Raw genomic sequence first — 22,034 nt, 5'->3', positions numbered from 1 at the left:
TCTCTTTCATCAGTGACGGCCTAAAGCAGCCACCCCCGGCGACCACGATCTGTGGCCTCGCAGCAGGGCACGTTTTCGACGCGGCGGCGGGCAGGTGGCCATGTTTGAGTGGGCCATACCCGATTGCTGGGACGGGCGGCCATCTGGGTCGCTTCGTGTAACTTCCCGCACCTGTGTTGCCCTCCCCCCGACATCGATCAAGCAGGGCCAGTCCCCGTGCGCCGTCCCTGACATAGTCGTATATGCTGTTCAACGTCAGGCTTGAGTGGATGCATAGTATGTAATTCGTGTGCCTTCCCACTGCAACGCAAGCAAATGCGCCCAAATGTCACCTCGCACAACTCCCACCTCCCGCGCCAGCGTGCTTCTGGAAGGCGCACAAGATCATTCAATCGAGGGGTCCAGAGGTCCGCGGACGCGGGAATCCGGGTCCTCATTGTCCTCCACGGTTGGACAGCGTGGGGTGCGTCCTCCGAGAGCGCTTCCGGAGCCCCGGATGTCACCGCTCGGCGACTTCAAAATCGCCAATGGCACAGTTCATTCCGCCGCCGCTGACGGCCGGAATGCGAAAGGCATCGCGACGTCCAACGTTACTGGGTAATCGAGCGGCGCATGGCAATCAGCGAGCTTGCACAGATAAATTAATTGATGCCCGGCGAGGTCAAGGCACAAGCGCGAAAAGCGAGCCAGATCCATCGCCGTGGCCCCTGATCTGATCTGGTTGTCTCGCTGATTGATTTTTTGATGTCCGGGGCATTTCTCAATCTTTTTGATGGACGAACCAGGCACCCGAGCAGCATCAAAGCGGGACCGAGCTCGGGCCTCTTTCTCCATTTCCACCCTGCACGCCAGGAGCCAAGGAGCGCGGGGCCGATGGCAGCTTCCTTTCCATCCCATGTCCGCGCAAGGGTTTCCTTGCACTCCTCAACGATCTGCACCGGCACCAACTTCCGCACCTGCGCCAGCGAAGCTTGTTGGTCGGACGCGCATGGCGTATAAGGACGCTAAGTAATCCGTACACTACACAGTACACTACTCGAAAGGCAGTTGCCTGAGTAATCGTCATTGCACCACGGCATGAACATTGTCGTCCGTGGCTCGGGGCGCCACGGGAAAGAAAATGGATAGGACCTGCGAATCGCAATCTTAAGGCGCACCAAGACCTGGTGCTGGCCAATAGCTAACTTGTCGCAAGCATTGCGGCCATTGCTTCTTGGGATTACGTTACCTGCGATGCAACCACTCGCTCGACTCATGTTGTTTCTTTGTCAGCCATCCATTTCGAGCTTCTCAAAGCCGCCAGGATCTCCAAAATCCCCTACCAGGAGTTTGGTACCGAAGCAGCTGTGGAATACACCATGCATCATTGGAGTCCCAACGTTCTTCGCCGCTTGCGCTTGCTTCTGCTGCTTCTCCATCATTGAACGACAAATTTAACGTGAACCACATGCCAGTGGTGCGGCGTGGTGACGGCACGGCTCATGCAAACCCATCATTGATGGTTAAGCTGGTTCTCGGCTCGAGAGAGGTCGCTTGCAGCTGAGAAGTTGAAGAAAACGCCCCCAACGCCCCCAACAACACCCCTCCCAACCCCGCCTGCACCAAACTTCAGCTGCAGGTCTCGGGTCCTTCACCCTGTCGTATCGCGTCAGGCCACTGGCCGAGCGACAAGTCAAGCCTCGAACGCCACGCCTCGCCGCCTCAGCCGCCAGCCCATTTACACAGTACACAACAATCTGCTCGTCCCCCTCGAGTCGTCCATTGTCCGTTTTGGTGCGGATACAGCTTCACCGCCCGCCTGTCTCACATCTGGACCTGCACCACCCGCAAACCTGCGGGGGACGCGGTGACGAAGCTCGCATGTGCAGCTCGCCGCCGGCGCCTCGCGATACGTGTGAGCGCTTCTCCTCGTCCCCCTCTCTTCCGAGCTCGCATCAGACTCGTCGTCGGATTCCAGCGGGAACTATCCGTCGATAGTTGTGTATTTTCCGCGGCCTTTTGCTCCTTTGAAAAATGTGGCGCTCATTGCTGCACTGCGTGTGCCTCCCCGCCCATCCATCACACGCTCACAACTGATACAATGAGCGCCAAGCCTGGTGATACGCCGCCACTCCTCGATCACGCTGAAGCCTTCGATCACGGGCCTGTCATGACTCAAATGAATCTCATTACTCCGTGCACTACACTAGTGCATTGCGAATACCTCCGAGTTGCCAATGATCGCCATAGCCTCATCTCTCACCTCTGAAATGGTGCAACAGGTGTCAGTGGCGGTACGGCCGCGGCTTCACAGATCTAACCATGTCATCCGTTCGCCGTATGCTCGCCGATCTCTCCAGGCGGAAAAAGCATCAAAACACCTCGTAGCTCCCGCTCGCTAAACATCACCCTGCCCGGATCTGGTACATAATCCACATAACGTGAAGCAATCAAAGTCTGGAGAAAACGCAAGGTGATCATCCCCGCCACGCTCTTCCGCCGCCCTCTCGCCGCCCGCCCGGCGAAAAAAACATCATCCCCCAGATCCTGACCGGGGGTTTGGACCGAAACGGCAAGCCACTCCTCTCTTATCGCAAACGGAAGAGCTAAACTATGCCCAAAAGGGTCGCGCCTTCACGACGATCACGCTCCTGGCCTGGATCGGGATCGGGCCGTGTGCCCATCACACGCTAGTGTAGTTAGTGTCGTCAATGACAGCCCGACAGCTGAGCTGGCCTTGTCTCAAATCACACGCCAGGACCGAGAAAGTTCCCCGACTGACCAACGGTCAGCCGCTCTGCGGATTACACAGTATGGTCATTGCGAGGCCCCGTGATCTGACAAGTGTACACGAGGGTTGCTGTCATTGCCTTCAACAACGGCAACGAAGGGGCGAGGGATATGCTCATGGAGAATCTGATCAACTTGGCACGGCTGGATTCTCGAAGGACTCTGGGCAAACAGCCCCCAAAGGCACGACGAGCTTCATTGTAATCTCGAGCCATCTCATGATGTATTAACAAAGCGAGCTTGACCTCAACGGAGAAGTTCTGGGAGCCTCTCATATGAGTATGACTCCGTTGAGAAAGGGGTATCACTTTGCCACCTTGACAACATAGTCTAAGCGTCGTTAGGACCTTTCTGGTCACAGAAACAGCCCAAGACCGTGCTGCACATGTCGAGTCCTGATGTTGCTAGCTCCAGAGAGTTCCCCGTCCGGAGAGCTTCACTCATGTCTCGTACCTTGGTCTCGTCCGCTCACTGAACTTAGCGGGACAAAGAAACTCGACAAGCAACTGGTGAGAACACAACCCACTCGGATGTGCCTGCAAATCCATGAGTGAAACCTTCTGAAGTTCAGGCCCTGTTCCGGCCTTCGGAGGAACAGCAACAGCAACTTTCAACTGCGTGCTATCTCGCGCGAGAGTCTGTCTGTAGGCCGACCTAACCTTAGCTTGGACTCATTTCTTCAGTCCTCGACGTCCCCGAATGACCCTCTCCTCCTCGCTGCTTATGGACCGATACATTCCCGGAGGAGGATTCGGGGTGTTGTCCTTCTCGGCGTGCAAGGTGTGAAGATAGCCCGCAATCTGTGCTGCTGGATGGCTGCCGGTGGTAGCAGTGCGGTGCTGAGACTGCTACTCGCCCTATCAGGGAAGGTGACGGCAAGATGACGTAGAAATATGTTGCTCTGGTCAAGGTGATTTTAACTCCCTGGTAGAGCTGACGGGAGAACAGGCCGTCCTCGCCCTAACCATGTGTTCATCGGCAATATTACAAGTACGTAGGAAGAGTAAGGAGGGCTGCTAATGTATTGTCAGGAACTGTAATAGCGCAGTCGCTATACGAATACCGTGTCCCAGGCTGATAACGGTTCATCTACAGACTGTCACCAGCACAGGAAGTCTCGAGATTTGCTGGCAGTTCTACAGATATATGTCAGGGTCACCTAGCACTTTCCGAGGAGGTAACAAGAGGGAATTCCAATACGTACCATCTTTTGACAGACCAGGACATCACCCTGAGATACATTGATAGCAAGCTGTCAGTTATCCGCATCGACTACGACGCCCAAGTTCTCGAGTTACCAGCCGAGAGCGAGTAGAGCAAGCAAGTCACCGGTCTCTTATCGACTGGAACATCGCGGATGATATAGACGCTTGTTCGGCAATCTCGACTGGCTCGTAGTCGGTTCTCGTCCAAGTGGATTTAGACGCACCCATGTGTCACCCAGCCTCAGGTTGCAGTCATTGAACACAGCCTTGGCTTTAGCTTCAAGAGAGACTCTCGGACTCCGTATTTATCTCTCACATGCTCCGTCTGTGAGTCACGATTGTCATAAGGCACACTCTATTGTCCTTCATGCGCTACATCCAGGCATACCAGCCAGTGACTGGTGGAGGAGATACCCTGCTGGCTAGTTGTAGACACAAACCTGTCATTGGCACCACCGACGGCCGGCATAACAAACCGGAGCCTAGATCCTTCGCGTTCATCTCGTCGGCCTTCGCCACCCTTGGCGGTAGGTAGGTCATTGTCATTGTAGCCCCAACTCAAGTCGATCGTAACATTCAGCTGTGGTATGACACTGGGGGACGTTGTGAGGGTGGAAGGCACGATGACTGCCTCGACAAGGAATGCTGCAGCACATTGGAGTGGTATTCAGAGACCCCCTTACCAATGCCGTCGGTAATTCTGAACTTAGGATGAATATAGGCTCAGAATCTCCCCAGATATTCAGGAAGGGGTTTCGGCGAGTGTTCCAAAATGCAACCGATTCTTGCCCAATCCCGCCCCTCGCAACCAGCATAGCTTGATGATAATTGCAACCACCGCCAAACATGATATGCAATATGGCTGTCATCGTAGTGAAGGGCCTTACTGAGGGTCCGTCGATAATCGACGCTGCTGTGTCCTCTTCCGAGGCAATTTATCAGCGTAGGGGTTACTTACAACCAGCGAAGAGAAGCAGGGCGCGAACACTACCAGTGAGAGTCCGCGGACTTCGAGGCTCTCGCGGCGTCGCATACCGCCTCCTTATCAAGCCACCCATTCCTGGCTTGTAGTCAGCCTGCCTCTTCAAGAGCAGCATGTATCCAGCAACAATCACAAGCAAACTTGTGCCCGACAGGGCCCAAGCCATCAGAAGACAGTACAGAGGAAGCGTGACCAAGGATTAGGAGGTATTTCATGCCCCTAATGGAGCCCATTTGCCCTGTTCCTGACCTCCTTTCACAGGGCGTATTTTGCTACCTGACCATAACTGCAGAGGTTTGGCTCAAGCCACCGTGGCCAGGGGCGACCGCGCTTGATGGAGGAGGCTGAGGAGCAATGCCAACGCCTCAGCTGCTGCCCTTCTTCATGATGGGTAGCTTGCTACCTGACTCTGTTCAGAGCGGTGGGCTCAAATTACCGAAGTGACGAAGACGTGCGGGTGAAGTAGGGAGGCTGAAATTGGCATCAATACCCCGTGCTTGTTGGATGCCGACTGACTAGAAGAAAAGAGCTCTACGCCTTAACGGAGCGCGAAGATGCGGATCAAGCTATTCTTTCCACCATTTCCATTGGTCTGTCCTTTCTCAGACGGAGATTCAAGTGTGTGCTGGCCGGGTTTGTCTGACATGTACTCCGCACGGAGTAACGTTGGTCTGCACGAGAAGGGCAAGTGGTCCCGACCCCTATCCGAGCTCATCCCCCCTCGCTTCCGCCGCTTAGCCGCACTGTGACAAACAAACGGTGCGCCATCAGATAGGAGGGAACGCTGACGAAGGCGGCCTGCAGAGCAAACCCATTCAAGTACGCCAGAACGATGGGCCTACGGAATACAAACATCTTTTTCTGCGCGCAGATCCAACAAGCCACGTCGGAGTGCGGTCCTCAAGGAAATAGCGAGCTGAGCGCAACCTGGAGTTTCCGTGGGGGGGACGGGAAAGGGGAAAGGTAAGGGGCTTTCTCCTAACTCACCCAAGCGGCTTCCAAGCTGCCGAAGGAAAGCCCCATTTGGGGCCAACTCTCAGTGTTGAGTCCGTATCTGTGTCAGCCTCAGGAGGGCGGAATAATGTGCTGACAAGGTTGCACCGAGTCGCACATCACACTGACACCGCAATCCCATGTCACAACACCAAAGAGTAAGACAAATGATGAAGGATGGCTGGCCATCATGTTAAGCTATCTACAGACTATCTGATATGCATCTCCAAAGAGTAAGATCAAAACCAAAACAGACTCAAATCGCCAGGGCACTCAAGGCCGCAACATGACAGGAACCAAAAAGGGGGTATCGCTAAAATGGGGTATCCGCGCGGCCATGACACACGCTAACAGACAGAACTCAAAACTCAGGAAAAGACAAAACTGAAGATGCTCCCAATGCGTGCAGTGTGTACTGGGCCCCGGTGTAAGTGCAGTTGAACCCCCGAAACTTTTTGGTAGCCCCCCTTCCATGACATGCGTACCTTTTTGTCGCGACCCGTTTCCCGCAGGTGCCCAATGCAATGCCGTTCCCCAAAACGCCCGCTTCAAACCCTCAAAGAAAACAAGAAAAAAGATGCTGCAACAATTAGGGCTTCGAGTCAGTGACGCCCAACCAATGGTTGAGGTCCCGTTAGCCGAGAAGCTCATTAGAGAATACCAACACTAAAGTTTGCCCAATGCGAAAAAAGGGTACAGGCATTAGAAAAGAAGAAAAATGTCAAATGTTTGCGGTCCAGCCATCGGAAAGCGACAAACCCAAAAAGGTGGAGGAAGATCGCAATCGGGGAAACGGGAACCCCAAATGGGGAACGAGGGGGGAAAAAGAAAGGAAACACCCTCGGCGGGAGCTCATCCGCAGGCCGCGGGAGCAGGTTCCCGAACCGGGTCTCAGTCGAACAAGCCAGAGCGGATCGCCGCCCGGCACGCTGCAGCCGCGGCAAATCCCATTGGTGGAATGCCGGATCTGTCAGCGTTGGTTCGGGCGGGCCAGCGGGATCCAAGCGCGCCTCGGCAATGCGCGTCGGGCTGGCTTGGCTGCAAACAGGGCTGCCGGGTAACGAGTGGAGCCCCAGGAGCCAGCCCTGAGCGGTGTGCGAAAAGGGTTCCCGGGCCGCCCTGAGTCATGTCCGTCGTGTTCACTAATCGGTGCGTTTTCCGGGTGCCCGTGCTCTCGTGAATCCTAGGTTTCCGGCAAATGCGCTTTTTCGGTGCACGTTCGAGCACCCGACCGAGGACGGCAGTCCTCTTGCCGAGAAAAAATTTTGCCGAGTTGAATCGAGGCGACGATTCGTGAAAAAGTGGCGTTGGTTGTCGCCTCGGTTTGTCGTCGACCACCTCGGCGGAAAGGGGTCGAGACGTGGGATGCCAAAAGTTGGGGTGGATAGTTTGAGTCGATACCGTCGACTCGGAGTGCATCGGGCAGGCGAAGGCCGGTCAGTTCCGGCAGTTGAAAAAAAATAAGGCTGATGGTGACCGTCTCAGTGACTCAGAGTCAAAGATGCAAGTCTGTGGCATGTGTTAGCCGACTTCCGTTATTGGTCCGGGTCCGAGTCGGAATGCTTCGGGTTATGCCCTTCCACCACTTGGGTGTAAGCTTGCTTGGTGACAAAGCACATACCGATCTGGGACGGAATGCGACTGAATTCCGCCACGCCCATAACCGCGGAGCGCTGCCCGGTACTCACTCGGCCTCGACGATGGTGGTCATGGCCGAGAGTTTGCTCTTGCCCTTCTTGGATGCCGACGCCGCGCGCCGCTTGATTGCCGCTTGGCGCCGGCGGTGGTCCTGTTCGGCCTGCCGCCGGCGCAGCTCCTTCTCGGCCAGCAAGAGTCTCCGCACCTCGCGCTCGTAGGCCAGCTGCTCCCGTTGCAACTGCAGGAATTCCGCCTCGGTCAGGGCTGGTGGCTGAGGCGAGTGCACCGTAGACGAGCTGCCTTGGCTCGACACGCTGCACGCGTCGTCCTCACTCTCGCCGAGGAAGAGCTCCTCGTCTGTGATGTATGACGTCGCCCGCTCTTCCGACGCGTCGTGCTCGCCGAGCGAAGACCGCCGCGGCCAGGAGGGATAGGCGCACTCATGGTCTGGCCCCCGCCGCGAAGACGAGCGCGGCGCGATATCCAGCGGTGAGGACATGCTGCTGAAGACGCTGTGGGATGTGACCGAGTTGTAGGAGCTGCCTGACGAGCTTAGTGAACTGTATGAGCCGAACATGGTTTTTGTCGGAGCGCGTTCGCGCGGTCGATGACGTATGTATGCTCCCGGGTGCCTGGTTCAAGGGTCGCTGTGGATCCGGGTGGGTTTCCGAAGGCGATCTCGTATTGAGGGCGATGATGTTGACGATGATGTATTAGATGGACGTCGTTGGGTGTGCACGCCTCGGGAGATCTGGGATGAAGGCGAGGGCGACTTATATGCTCGGGCACTCGTGGGATGCACGGGGGCTGAGGACGCAAGGGTAGGGTGACCCAGGGAACAGGATGCCGTGGGGCAGATTAAGTGTGGATTCCGTCGGGGGTCAAAACGGCAGCTCGGGCAATGCCTACACTAGCGCCCTGGAAAAGCAAAGTACACTCCAACCCTTGTTTGTTTGTTAGTTTGGTTCTTCGCCCCACTTTTTGACAGGGGCCTTCAACCAACCAAAAGTTGGCCTTTCTACCCACCTGTTCAGTTCCTGGCTCTGGCACAGCACTCAACCAAACCATCAAAAAAGCATCACCACCAAAACCATCAAATCCTTCAAAATCGGCCAGGGCAGCTAAATCAGCCAAATCAGCCAGATCAGCCAGGTGGGTAGCGATGGATCGAACGCAACTATCCTATTCGGCCAACTGGCGAGGCATTGAAGCTATTTTGCAGGCGTGGGATGCAGTGCCTTCTGACTATCTGTTGCGGTTGGTTCATTCCATGCCAAGGCGGCTGGCGCAGGTGATTGAGAATCAGGGGGGGTACACGGGGTACTGAGAATGACCTGTTTCGCTTCTGTTTTTCTATGGAAGAATAAGTACTGTACAGTGTTTGTAATCCATTGTTGATTGGCTTTCACATCCTTGTTGTGATCCACTGTAAGTACCAAGCTAACAAACAAACAAGGGTTGGAGTGTACCTTACACGAGGGCAAGGGGGTTTGTTGGGCTCGATCCGCGACAACGGGGGCGGCGGATGCGGCACGCGGAAATTCATCTTGCTGAGCCCTACCTGGGCATCCATCACTCCGTTTTGGCTGGGGGCGGTACGGAGGTACATTAGGTACCTCCGTTTGTACCTTTGTGCTCTCGGAACCGGGGCGGTCGGCGCCCGCGGGATGGGCGGTGGGCGACTGCCACCCACTTTCCTGCGGTAGGCCGCCCACCGCCCAAACCTGGAACGTTTGGACACGAGGGGGTCAGCACCGTCGGTAGCCAGCTGGGCAGCTGCCCAACCGTGGTTCTGTTCTTGAACGTTGAAGGCCCGGATTGGTCCCGGCAGCCCCCCACGCACACGCTTGGGCAAATGCACGCCTTCACCGCAGTGCGCACTGCACGATCCAAGGGAGGAGGAGGTTTGAAGTTGCGGTGTCTGACCGCCTTCCGCGCTCTCAGGTCGCCGTGTGTCATTCGCATCCCGCCTTTGGCCCTCGCTGACACACAGCCAAACGCTTGCGACAAGCTCGATTTGCGCTTCGGATTTGATTCGCGATTGGGTAGGACAAAGACAAATGGGAGCCTACCGTGAATATTGCACCGCGACACCTCCCACCGACCGAGGGACCAGTCAGCCCCCCGAACCCCTGGAAGAGGGCTCAGCCGGGGAAACTCTCAACCGGAACCGTCAGTCCAGAGCCCCGGGTTTGCTCGCATGGACTGCGCACCAGCGTTTCGAAACGGTGTGCGAGCCCTTGTGGATGTACCTATGTATTCCGTACCTCCATACCCTAACTGGTCGATCAAGGGCGTGACAGCGTCCGGGCGCGGCGGGATTCCACCCCCGCCTTGGCCCCATCAGCCATCGTGCGTCAGGGATTTTCCCCAGACCGTCCCAACTTTCGCGCCTCCCCCGGGTTTGCTCCCCGAGTTAGAGCGACACGACTGTGACGGATACGTACATCACCCAACTTCACCCAACTGGGCTTCATTGCAAACAAAAAGAAAAAAAGGGGGGGACAACACTACACTACCAACGCCACTCGGACGCAGTAAAGAGGGGGCGGCGGTCTCCCATCAAGGCCTGAAAGATGGAGACAAAAACTAGCGCCATCCTAGCGCCATCGCATTGATTGTCTGGACTCGGTTGCTTGCTTCTGTTTCCCGCGAGGGCGTGCGCGTCTCGCGAAGGCTTTCGCGCCAGCGCCTATCACCAACGCACAAGCTACTCGCCGCACAAATTCGGGCCACAACTGGCTCGCCCTGAGCGCCAACACAACCAGAAACCTGCTTGTCCCCTTTCCCTCTTGGCGGACCTCGGACCCCGACACCGACACCGACACCGGTGACAAGACGGACTGTCTGGACGCAGGCTCGGCACCGCTACTTTTGCGACAAAACCGACAACAGACCAAGTTGGCCACCAACCTGCATCCGCAATGGAGTGAAGGCGCTGACGTTGGCGCGGCGCGCTGTTCAAAGGAAGGTTGCATGCTGGCCAACTCACTCACCGCATGCCGAGCCTGGACGGGGAAAGATCCCGCGACGGCGGCATGCAACGTCATCGTGATCCGTCACGTTGGGCTCAAACAAGTCTTGTTGTCCTCCTTCACTGCCTTGATTTTTTGAGCACTATCCAACGCACGGGGGAACTTGATCCAAGAATACGGAGACATACCTACACAACAAGGATTCACATTCCGTTCACTTTACATTACGAGACGGCAAAGCTATCGGGGCGGTCTAGCCAACTTCTGTATCAGGCAAGTGGTACATTGTATGAGTGAGCGTTGCATGCAGAATGGCGCAGCCCTACACGCGATTGCCCTTCTGCTGCAGTCCCGTGGCTGGTGCCTATCTAGCCGGCGTGTTCCGCAAAGGACTGCCTTCCAGGTTCCTCTGCGCCGCCCAAGAATAGATTTGTACTTCCTACTAGTACGCACTCCGCAGGCAGGTCCAGATATACAAGCACGGCGTTGAGTCAGACTGGGGAAGCACAGCGCCACCGCCGAGCTACGGGCTGACTTCAGCTTCTTTTTGCATCTGACTGATGGCCGCCGGAACGAACGCGCGGAAAATGAAATCACAAGGAAGGATCATTATTAATCGCAAGCGGCGGGTTTGCGGCAGGGCAGGAAAGCGACAGGACCAAGTTATCGGCCGTACTTCGGCTGCGAACATGGCCGCCGTCGCAACCGAGCAAAGCGGCGGAGGCCGGCAGTTTGCCGTCCTGGCTGCTATCCGGACCGTAGTTATCTCCCGCCATCTTCTGCGGACGGTTGCCGGAATCCGTCAAACGACCGGCCGAGATGCGGACAGCCCCGTCGCATCCCGATGGCACAAACAAGGCCGAGATAAACCCAGGCTGCTAGTTATCAGGAGACTGGCGAGCTAATATGTACGGATTACTGGGCGATGAGTGATGTTTGATGAGGGGCATAGGACTCCTGAGAGCGCCAGGCTCCCCGCTCTTGGCGCCAGTCGACACAGGTCTCAGAGAGAACTAGTTCCCAAATCTCACCGAGAGCTTCAAAGTGAGTCCTGATGTCCCTAAGCAGTGAGGGAGCACAACCGTTTGCTTCGGCGGACCTTTCAAGCTGCTCACCACCTTCCATCTGATATCGATCCATGTTGTATCGGGCAGCAGGGAATGTAATCCGGAGATTGCCGCGGACGGAAGGCGCCATAGGGATCGGCAGGGAGGTCCCGCCGCCGGATACTGTGGAGTTACCTAGCGTGCAATGATATCTGACCCGAGCTTCCCCGGATTGTCCTTTGAGGCCCATGTGTCTTGCGGTCCTGCCCAATCAGGTTGCCACTTCTTTCAACGGAAGGCACTCCGCAGTACACTATACTACACTACAGGCGTGGATGGAGCAACGTTATCAGAAACTTCGCTTGAACTGATAACGCTAGGTACACGAAGAGAAGGTGACATGCACGCGTCAAACGCGATGAAGCGGTGAAATCCTCCGACGGAAAACAACTATACTGTGTATACGCCGGTGAAGTGGCTCATCAGTAGTGTCGACAATGACACAATGACGGGCCCTTCCAGTTGTCTTATCGTATTACACTCTTCCGTACAGGCCGCGTGTTCCAGTGGAGACCGCCATTCGGTGATTGCCATGGGAGGTGACGCGACTGCACCGAATCCCCTCGAAAAAGGAAATTACTATACTAGTAAAAGCCAAATACCTAAGCCAACCAGACTGGTGGAAAGGGGCTAATTACCTACCCAAAAGAAGCAACCCCAGCAAGTCAAGCTGTCTGTCCCCCCGAGGGTGAAGTGGAAAAGTGGGGATTTTCCGCTGCCTCGGTTCTTCCAGATCAGAGCCCCCATGCCAATGGACAGCCACACCATCACTTGCCATTATCCCAACATCGCCAACCTCTTATAACCCTAACCCTACATTAATATCCAAACGTCAAAGTAGAGAGCTATTATACCTGAAAATACCTATACTTGCAAAGTCTTAGCAAATTTTGCTAAGTGACTGTTGAGATATTTGAAGGTCAATTTTTCACTACCAAAACTTGGTGTAGATTTTGTTTGTGGGGGCCTGTCCGGCTGGAAACATGACGGGATGTCCGCCAAATTTGTGCCCCTTTGTTCTGGAACACCCGGCGCAGCGGAAATCCCCACTTTTCCACTTTGCTCTCGCGTACACTAATCCAGACGTTCCTTTCTTTTGACCCCCGTTTTACCCACCGACAGAGGCAACTGTGTGGGATGGAGTCTTTCAACCAGCTCGCGATTTTTGTTTTGAGATCTGAGAAGGCGATCCTCATAAGTTAGTATAGTGTAGTTCGTCGTACTGTGGTAATCGCTGTCCTGCAGGCAACTTGCATCCGCGCTCGATAGCTGTGGGAGGATCTCGCAGCAAACACCGACTTGTCACATTTGCGCATCTCCCCGAACCCCCCGGAAGCTGTTCCCCGTCCAAAGGAACGGCCGGCAGCGGAACTCCGCTCGAGCTCCTGCTGCTGTCCCGGCAACTTGAGAAAAAAAGCCACCGAGACTGCAACACTAACGTTACTTTTGGGACGAGAGGAGAACGACAGCTCGACAAGGCCCCATGTCAACCGTGCTCTTGGATCCTTGGTGCCCGGAACGCGCTCCGCGGCTGGGTCGAAGGACTCCTCCATCCCCTCAAACCCCTGATACGAGCCAGGTTTCGGCCCATTCTGCGCAATGCAGAAATCTCCGGCGCTGGGCCCGCGTCCCAAAAAGCCCGTCCGTCGGTTGCCGGGTGCCTCTTCCGGCAGCTGAATGGGGACCCAGAACCACGCAGTCGGAAATGAGAAGGATCGGTATCCCCGTAGTCATTGCAACGTTAACGGTCCTTTCTCCCTTCCACAGTTCTTCTTTTTGCGACGCCGCTGTCCTCACCCCCGCCAGCCTAACGGAAAACCCTGCGCTGTTCCGTCTCGCCGACCAAAACGCTGGGACAAGCTAACTACACTAGCCCTTTACTGTGGAGATGGCCCAGTCCCCAAAAGTCTGGATCCGCGAGAACGGGTTCACCGAGGAGCAGCCGCGGTGGGCGCGTGGGATGGGCTCGACTCGGCCGCGGCGTGGGGGTGGGTGGGCAGGCAAGCCACCCCCGAGCGCGCCGCATTGCCGCACGTGGGCTGGCCCTCGCAGCGCGCTGGACTCCCCCACCATCCCACCACGCTCTGCCTGTGCCGCTCGGTGTCACGGTGGATGTGGTGTTTCACTGGGGAGTTTCCTTTTCTATGTCGCTCGCCACCACATAGGACACCGGGCCGCCAGAGTTCGGGTTGATCAATACGGAACTACGGAATATCTGGCGCAAGATTCTTTTTCTCACTTTGCCTCAAAGATTTTGAGACACGGGGTGGCGCTGAGACACGGGGTGGCACGTCTCCTCCATTCGCCGTTCTTTTTCTTACAGAGTAAAGAACTATAGGACTCGTCACATGGCGTTTGGGGGATTGTTCATGCGACGCCACCACCAGACCGACCAAGGCGTCGCGTGGAGGGCAGCTTCCAAGGCCTTGTCGATCGTCCAGCACAGAGGAGGAGCCGCTGGTCGCACACCGGACGGGGGCTTGGACAACCGGAGCAGCGCACCATTCGCAGACTTCGATTGTAGGTCGGATACATGAAGTTGCGACGGAAACCATGGTTGTTTCGTTGGTTACTCGGGCAGGAGGAAGAACTGTGCGCAGCTGAACGGGTGGCGACCTCCTCGCGGGCTCCAACCAGCCGTTTGGATCGCTTGCCAATGGCTTTGCTGCTCTCCGTCTTCGGCGGGTGATTGGAGACACAGGAGGATCTCTCCAGGCAGACACGGGCTGACGTGCTTTGCCAAGCTGCCTCTTCCAGAGGCACAGTCTGCTCAGCCTCAACGGCTTATCATCTAAATTACCCCGGCCCGTCTCCGAGATATCGCCTCCGGTTCGCCGTGGAGGTCCGGAGAAGCGGGTCCCGGGAGTTCGGAGACGGGTGGAGCATGACTTACACGAGGCATGACAAGCCTACCTTGATTTGCCTGCCAAACGGCGCGCATCACCCGCATTGGCCAGCCCACCCCGAACTAAAGATCTCGCAGCTCGTTTGTTGGCCAGGCCATTCCGACCTTTTCCTTTCCGTGGCAAGCCCATATGATCATCGGTCGAGACGCTTTAACAAATTAGCTGCCAGCATAACCTGCTGCTGCTGTCCGACGTTCCCGACTGGCCGGCGTCGAATACCAGGGCCACCAATGCGCCTTCCGAGGGACATCCGACCTGTGTCTTTGTGGTGAGTCACTTTCGCGCCCGGTGAAGATGATGCGACATTTCAGGACGCAGTAGGACCCTCCGTTTTGGCGCCGGACGGGCGATGTACTCTCGGATTGTGTCCGTTCTGGAACCAGCGACGGGCCGATGAGAGTGGTGCGTCCGTTGTTGTGGTCGAACGAGGCTCAAGGACGATTGGGGAATGATGGACGACAGATCCCTCAACTCGTCAGCGCGGAAGGACAGTTGCCTGCTTCAAGTGACGGCGGTGTCGGCGGCAAGGTCGGAATGGGGAGCCCACCATCCAGCAAGTCCTGTATCCGGAAGTACCGTATCCCGCAAAGGGACCAGGGAGCTCGTCACTCTCCAAGAAAACAGCATTTCACATCGATCACATCGCTAGCTCGTTCACTTCTCCCGTCTCATTATTTGAAATTCGGCTACAGCGCTATTTCAGACAAATCCCCATTCCGCACCGGTTTCACTGCCGTTATCGTAGACCGAGTCTCGGACCGGGCTCTTCCCAATTACTACCTACCTATCACAGCTCGACTCAGTTCTCAGGGTGACGGCCGGAGGTTTCCAGCCAATGGCGAGCGCGAGGTGACAGGCTCGCCTCACAAGGCGCTACGACTGGACGGGCGGGCTTCGCTTCTGCACCTCTCGTCACACCCAGCCAGTCCTCGAGACCGTCGTGACCCGATCGAGGGAGCAGCTTTGTCGCCTATCGCAATTATCACATCCGGGAGGGCAAAACGGGGCTGACAGACAATTACAGACGGACAGGTCACGCGACGATGGCGCGCGCCTGAACCACGACGCTGCCAGGTAGAACTCTCGGTCGAGAGTACGGCCGTTTGTAAGGCAGAACTTGGCGGTCACTGCCCTCGGCGCGTTTTGCGAGCAGATTCTGGGCTCGGATAGCTGATGGACGGCCACACGACGGCGGCAACACAGCCAGTCGTAGCACCTACCCGTCTCCAGCTGGAGGAAACAGTCGGCGGCACTGGTCTAATGCGTAAGTCGGCCAGTTCGTGCCCGTTCCTCGTCTTGGGCATGCGGCGGCCTACTCCCCAGCCCAGCCTGATACGCAAGCTCGGCGGCGCGTGTCCTTGCGGGGTGCAGGCGCGTACTGCGCCGTAAGGACGCTGCAAGGCTGATGAGACGGGGGATCTTGCTGGCTGAGCTGGGGGATTGTCATTTTCTGCGGGTGCATCCGCGGAGTACGGAAGACGCAGAGACTGAACCGGTCAGCGCTCCGGTCGCACAGCATCATCTTATTGTAAGCCACACTGCGGGGTCTCCCAGCCTGATGGCACCGCTGACGCGTAACCGCATGTATGTACTGTACATACAATACAGCTGTGATCCGATCCTCGCGTGCAGCATCGTGTACACCGTACGCCATACTCTAGCCATGGTAACTTCTATTCTTGGAACCAACCTAGCAACCAACCTGCCATCCCCAACTGTAACCATAACCGCCAGTGCACCCCTCCAACACCAGACAAACAACAACACTCGAGCAAACCACTGCTCAGCTTGCCAATCGCTTCAGCCGCTCAACCATAGCGTAGGCGAGTAACACCGCACCAGCACCGACTCTGTAACCAACAGTCTGTCTGGGCGGCGGCATCTAGCATCGAGAGTGGACATACATGGTCAGGCAGTTACCACTACACGCGGTTGGGGGGAATTGTTGTGCTCGATCAAAGAGGCATGGGGTTTGGGAATTCTGGCGGGTTTATCGATCGGCCATCTGGGAGTACCATCTCAACCACGAGCAGCAAGCATCTCAGCAGCCAAGCAAGGGCTGCTTTCCCTCCCGAAGCTGGTTTGTTTGGGCCGCGAGGGCGGCAGAAGCATCTGCATGTCCCCGGTAGTAGAGGCCGGTTGTAAACAGCGTAGTGGTTCCCGGCTTGCTTGCTGGCCGGTGAACACTTCCGCCTAGCACGCCGCTCAAAGTTGAAGACGCACGACTGGCGTTCACTTCGGGCCAAAACAGAGCCAGAAGATATTACCGCCCACTATCTTGGTAGGCGAATTGCAACGCTAAAACATAATATAAGCCGGACAGACAGCTGGAATGCATCGCTCCATAGAGTTGATTCGGCCCTCAGCAACACTACCTATCTCCTCTTCCCCGTCCTGTCCCCCTTCTCCGTCCCCCTTCTTCCCACACAACCCCCCTTCAACCACCCCAGAACCAGCGCCTTGCCACCAGCAACCACCGCTCCGTCCCAGCGCACCTCAGTCTCTCCATCTTCCCTCCCAATGGCCGTCACCCCTTTCCCCCTTTCCCTCTCAAATCACAATGGGTGTTGCCTCCATCGCCCCCTTTACCCTCCGCCCCCCTCCCGTCCCCCCCACCCCAATATCCTTCCTACCCCCCTTTCCTCAGGGGCCATCATGACCATCATCATCACCATATCATCATCATCATCGCAATTATCATCACCGCCATTATCATCATGACCATGTCCATGACCATCATCACCTCACCTTCACTTCTCCTCTTCCCCCTCCTCCTCCTCCTCCAACAACAAGGGATCCCGCCAGACCTCACCCGGCGGCCACGCCACCATGCACGCGCCCATCCGCACGAAGCTAGCCGCCTCCGCGGCCGTGTACGGCGCCGCCGCGCTCGGCGGGCCGTCCCTGAGGTGAGAGCTGACGGTGATGGGGGCGCATGACGGTGGCGCGGCCGGGGGCGGGGGCGATACTCTTGTTGTTTCTGCTGCTGCTGCTGCTGCTGCTGCTGCTGCTGTTGCTTTCGTTGGTGTCTTTGTTGCTGCCGACTTGGAGAGAGGCGCGTTGGTGGTGTTGGTTGTGGTGGTGGCGGCCGCCGTCGTGGTGGTGGTACCCCGGGGGATGGAGGGCCCGGCGGAAGCTCTCAAGGAGGAGGGCATTGCGGAGGGTGGTGGGATGGCCAACGAACCGCGGTTAGGGACCTAGTAGGTAAGGAGGGGAGATAGGTGCTCGTGCTGATGTCTGGTTATGCGGGTGTTGACGGATGGTGGCGGCGGCGGTGATAGAGTTGAGGGCTGGCTCCGAGGCTGGAATCTATGGTCTTTTATTTCTGAAAAATTGGCTGGCATCGGCCTGAAATAGACGAGGGAAAAGGAGGCGGCGGCAGGGTGGTCCCCATTTGGCCAGACAAACGCCCCCATCCAGAGCCGGGCTGCAAACTGTCCACGGGGTACAATGTGGCACTGTGGAGCAAGCACGTTGGCTCCTGCCCGACGCTGCGGCCGGAAAGGTAAGGTAGCCTTGCGACTGATGAGGCACTCGATCGAGGTGGCTTCAGCATCTCAATGGCCGTCGAAGACGGGGTGAGATCGCCAGGTTCCGGCAGCGTGGCGCGAGACATAAGATTGATGTCCACTTACACAGTACTCGCTTGCTCCTCCGCCAAAGGCCTCGGCCCCCCACTCTGCCCCATTGGCATCGCAGTCGTGTCGACTCGGCACTGGACACAACTCGGCCCGTCCAAGACACGGCTGTCTCAGGAACACCATTTCTCCCACATCACCATGCCCCTGCAGCAATCAACTCAGCCTGGAGCCCCCGTTGCTACTCGGATGAGGCAAGATCAGCGAGCACATCCACGTTCGAAGTTGAAGGGACCGGGGAACGCAGCCAGCGGTAAGAAGGCAACGAATAGCTCCATTCACCGACGAGAGCAAAAAGGGATAGAACCTGTTTCGATACAACCAGAGTGCCTGACCAAACCACGCCCGCCCCCGAGCTCCCAATGGCGAAGCGGCCCATAACCTGTTTTGCTAACCCGTGCTGGTAGCCTCGTAGCCTTCTCCGGTGGAGCCTAGGCCACCACGGCCTGCGGCTGCTCGGTCTAGGAGCTGACCACCTCCTTCGCGTCCGCGGCGTCCTCCGCAAACTCCTTCTTCTCCGTCTTCTCCCCCTTGTCCTCTCCCTCCTCCTCCTCCTCGCCCTCGAGTGGCGGCATATCGTCGTCCGACTCATCGTCGTCGTCACCGCTCGGGTTGCCGCCGCCGATCTTAGAGAAGTCGATGCCACCAAAGTCATTGTCGCCTGCGAGACTTGGTTAGCCAGTTGGACGAGGTTGCAGGAGATACCAAGCCCAGTGTCCCCGTCTCCACTGCCACTGCCTTAGTCAATGCCGCTGCCACCCGCGACCGCGTTGCTTCTCGTAACCCCCTCCTCAGCCCGCCGTGTACGTACCCATGCCCGGAAGTCCTCCTGCAGGGAGAAGGGAATCATATTTAGCCGAGCCTGGGGGATATCAACGGGGGAGTAGACAGAGAAGGGGGGACGAAGGCAAGCGCCCCAGAAGTGCACGCGGTCGGGCCGGACAAACACACAAGGTCTCCTTCTGCGCAATAAAAAAAACCTGTTCACTCACCCATGCCGCCAAAGTTGAAGTCGTCGTCGGCCGCCTCGTTCTGCTCGTCCTCATCGACCCACTTGTCGAAGTCGGTCTTGAGGAAGTGCTGCTTCTTGGTGTCTTTGAGCAGGCGCGGCCAGTAGGACTCGTTGAGTTCCTTCTTGCGCAGCTTCATCTCGACGTCGCGCGCCGAGTGGTTGACCTTGCTCTCGGCCGGGTCGATCTCGGCGTAGAACTCGAGCTCGACGTGGTACGTCTTCTTGAGTGTGTCGGAGTGGCCCGTGAACGAGAGCCCCGTCGGCTTCAGGTCGAGCTTGAGGTTCTCCCTCGGCACGTCCGGCACGCTGATGGTCAGGTAGATGAAGTTCTTCTCCGGGTCCGAGTTGGACGAGCGTTGCGCCCAGAGGACTGCAGGTTGCCGCACTGGTTAGCGCTCTGAAATCCACAATTGGTGACTAACTTCGGCAGGCTAATCGAGAAAAATGAGGGCCTGAAACAAGAAGTCTACTTACCCTCAGGAGTCACCGTGTTGTCGGCCATTGTGATCTGCTGGACGGCCAATGTGAGCTCTACCGTCGAGGAGCTGGAGGGGTCGAGGAGGGGGTAGCTCGCCGAGGCGCTTGGAGCTCACCTTTCTGCTGCTCCAAAAAACGTTGCGAAAATGCGGTTTTGCAATGAAAGTCGGGAAGTCAAAGTTGGCAAGTTGAATTGTTGGCGAGGAGTGTCTCAGACAAATTCGAGGCTCGGGGAATGAGCTCTGGAGGGACTCAGGGAAGGCGGAGTTGCTGAGGCTTTGACGGTGGAATTCGTCAGAAGCTCGCAGATGCTGGCACGGGCCATGCAGGCGCCCAGCGTTCGCTGCCTTCCCAGCTGCAGGGTGGGTCACAGCAGGCAAGCTTGCCCCAACCACTCAACTGACCTGCAACTTCCCAGGCTGAAGTGTAACTGTGAACATGTACGGATCAAGTGTATACAGCAGCACGGGCAGAGTTACCGTGTTCTGAGTCTCAAGAGCGCTAAGTTGGCATTTTTCTCGAAACCTTAGGTCTGCATTGAAAGGGGAACCTCGCACATTGCATTTAGCTAGATAAAGTAGCAGTCTCCATCTGGTTTATCCACCCAGCTCCTCAGTCTGTCTGTCGAGAACTTCTGAAGCCTTGTCTGGTCGGTGAATGGAATCTGTGGGGGAAGTATCGTGGAATTGTTGCAATGTTGAGCAGCGTATCCCGTATTCTTGAACAACAGAGATCCCAGTCATAGAACATGACCGAATGTCGTCCATGTTTACTTTATCTTGAAATGACGGGAGACTGCAGGGGCAGTGCCACAGGCAGGGCGGGGCGTTGAGTGTTGTCCTCTGCGGGGCCGGCTCTTCAGTAAGGGCAGGCGGGGCTGCCTAGCCGCACCCACACCCCCTGGTTCAGCGCCTGATGAGGCTCAGCCCAGCACAGTCCAACGACGTCAGCGTCAGGTCTGCAGAGCGCAAGCACAGACACGGAGACCATCGCCATCTCGGCAACCACTCCAGCAGACAGTCGCTCATAATCGGCATTCCGGAAACAATCCATTCATCCACATCGCCTGCCATCGTCTCCCGCTCGCAGAGGCAAACAAAGCCAGAGCAGCCATGGAGACGCTCAGGGCGATGTTCACCAAGCCCGATCCTCAGGCTCAGGTGCGTACATAACGGACATACGTTACATCCCCCCTTTCTCTTTTCTGTCCTACTTTTTTCCCTCTTCACCCCGGCAATACTGTTCCCCCTCGCCTCACGGGCCTTTACCACCAACCCCGAAGGAAAGCCTTTTACTCACTCACCCCCTCCCTCCCACGGCCGCGCAGTACCGAAAATGCAACGCCATCATCCGCAGCAACATGCGCAAGCTCGACCGGGACATCGCGCAGCTCAAGGCGGCCGAGACGAAGACCAAGAACCTGATCGTGGCGGCGCACCGGCGGGCGCAGCGGGCGGGCCCCGGCGACGCGGGGCGGCGGCGGCAGGCGGAGCGCGAGGTGCGCGACTTCGCGCGCGAGCTGCTGCGCACGCGGCGGGCGGGCGCGCGGCTGGTGACGGGCCGCGCCCAGCTGGCCAGCGTGCAGATGCAGGTCAGCGAGGCCTGGGCGCTGCGGCGCATCGAGGGCAGCATCAAGGCCAGCGTGGGCATCATGCGCGACGTCAACGCGCTGGTGCGCCTGCCCGAGCTGGCGCAGACGATGCGGGAGCTTAGCCAGGAGCTGATGAAGGCCGGCATCATCGAGGAGATGGTGGGCGAGGTGCTGCCGGCCGAGGTGGAGGAGGAGGAAGAGGAGGAGGCCGAGGGGGAGGTGGATAAGGTGCTGGGGGAGATTCTGAAGGATCGGATGGAGACGGCGGGGCCGTTGCCCAGCGCGCCACTGTCGCAGCGGCCGGCGCAGGTGCCGGCGCAGCAGCAGCCGCAGCAGGTGGAGGAGGAGGACGAGGAGGATACCGAGGCCATGATGGATCAGATGAGGAATCGGCTGGAGGCGCTGAGGAGTTGATTCCAACGCGGGTTATATCTGCGTTGGTGGCGTGAGAGACTTGGGTGGCTGCGGAGCGGGAGTGTCCGCTGGGAATGACGGCGTTTGGCGGCGTTAGGGTGTCACTTGTTGGGGAAGCTTTTCTACGGATACATGCTTGGTGACTGATGTGCGGTTTCCAGAACTTCTCCGGCAGGCTTGGTGTCCGCCAGTGAAGGCTTAGATGTAGGGGGATACAAACTCTGATGCTTGTAGAGAGCTGATACTGTTTTCTTAGGTCTCATCCTGTGTTCTGCAATTAAAGGTCTTTAAAGGTGTTGCCAAACCGACGCCACTACTTACAATATCA

General features: G+C 57.2%; 6 protein-coding genes across 6 annotated transcripts; 1 reads left to right on the top strand and 5 right to left on the bottom strand.

Annotated features, from left to right (window-relative positions):
* Positions 1-3,440: 3,440 nt before the first annotated feature.
* Positions 3,441-5,122, bottom strand: THITE_2132777 (uncharacterized protein; the record flags this gene model as incomplete). The annotated part of the gene is made up of 8 exons (XM_003657724.1): positions 3,441-3,585; positions 3,644-3,729; positions 3,867-3,905; positions 3,974-4,000; positions 4,363-4,619; positions 4,658-4,679; positions 4,862-4,887; positions 4,933-5,122. 8 exons carry the CDS (start codon positions 5,120-5,122, stop codon positions 3,441-3,443), a joined length of 792 nt encoding a protein of 263 aa, XP_003657772.1.
* A 2,174-nt stretch (positions 5,123-7,296) lies between these two features.
* THITE_2123780 (uncharacterized protein) lies at positions 7,297-8,393 on the bottom strand. Its single transcript, XM_003657723.1, has 2 exons — positions 7,571-8,393; positions 7,297-7,458 (listed from the first exon to the last, which is right to left on the bottom strand). Exon 1 carries the CDS (start codon positions 8,162-8,164, stop codon positions 7,634-7,636), a length of 531 nt encoding a protein of 176 aa, XP_003657771.1. The 5' UTR covers positions 8,165-8,393; the 3' UTR covers positions 7,297-7,458; positions 7,571-7,633.
* Positions 8,394-15,373: 6,980 nt separating this feature from the next.
* Positions 15,374-16,239, bottom strand: THITE_2132775 (uncharacterized protein; the record flags this gene model as incomplete). Its single annotated transcript, XM_003657722.1, has 4 exons — positions 15,374-15,544; positions 15,601-15,744; positions 15,795-16,006; positions 16,176-16,239. 4 exons carry the CDS (start codon positions 16,237-16,239, stop codon positions 15,374-15,376), a joined length of 591 nt encoding a protein of 196 aa, XP_003657770.1.
* Positions 16,240-17,324: 1,085 nt separating this feature from the next.
* THITE_2132774 (uncharacterized protein) lies at positions 17,325-17,729 on the bottom strand (the record flags this gene model as incomplete). Its single annotated transcript, XM_003657721.1, has 1 exon — positions 17,325-17,729. The coding sequence occupies one exon, from the start codon at positions 17,727-17,729 to the stop codon at positions 17,325-17,327; it is 405 nt and encodes a 134-aa protein (XP_003657769.1).
* A 944-nt stretch (positions 17,730-18,673) lies between these two features.
* Positions 18,674-19,972, bottom strand: THITE_75424 (uncharacterized protein; the record flags this gene model as incomplete). The annotated part of the gene is made up of 5 exons (XM_003657720.1): positions 19,818-19,972; positions 19,699-19,735; positions 19,205-19,594; positions 19,020-19,074; positions 18,674-18,881 (listed from the first exon to the last, which is right to left on the bottom strand). The coding sequence occupies exons 2-5, from the start codon at positions 19,724-19,726 to the stop codon at positions 18,674-18,676; spliced, it is 681 nt and encodes a 226-aa protein (XP_003657768.1). The 5' UTR covers positions 19,727-19,735; positions 19,818-19,972.
* A 668-nt stretch (positions 19,973-20,640) lies between these two features.
* On the top strand, positions 20,641-22,009 carry THITE_2123772 (uncharacterized protein). The gene is made up of 2 exons (XM_003657719.1): positions 20,641-20,861; positions 21,029-22,009. The coding sequence occupies exons 1-2, from the start codon at positions 20,814-20,816 to the stop codon at positions 21,704-21,706; spliced, it is 726 nt and encodes a 241-aa protein (XP_003657767.1). The 5' UTR covers positions 20,641-20,813; the 3' UTR covers positions 21,707-22,009.
* Positions 22,010-22,034: the final 25 nt, after the last annotated feature.

This window comes from Thermothielavioides terrestris, chromosome 6 (assembly GCF_000226115.1).
Source record: "Thermothielavioides terrestris NRRL 8126 chromosome 6, complete sequence".
In the NCBI taxonomy this organism is placed as follows: Eukaryota; Fungi; Ascomycota; class Sordariomycetes; order Sordariales; family Chaetomiaceae; genus Thermothielavioides; species Thermothielavioides terrestris.
The sequence above is the reverse complement of the archived record's forward strand: the minus strand, read 5'-3'. Positions and strand labels throughout refer to the sequence as shown.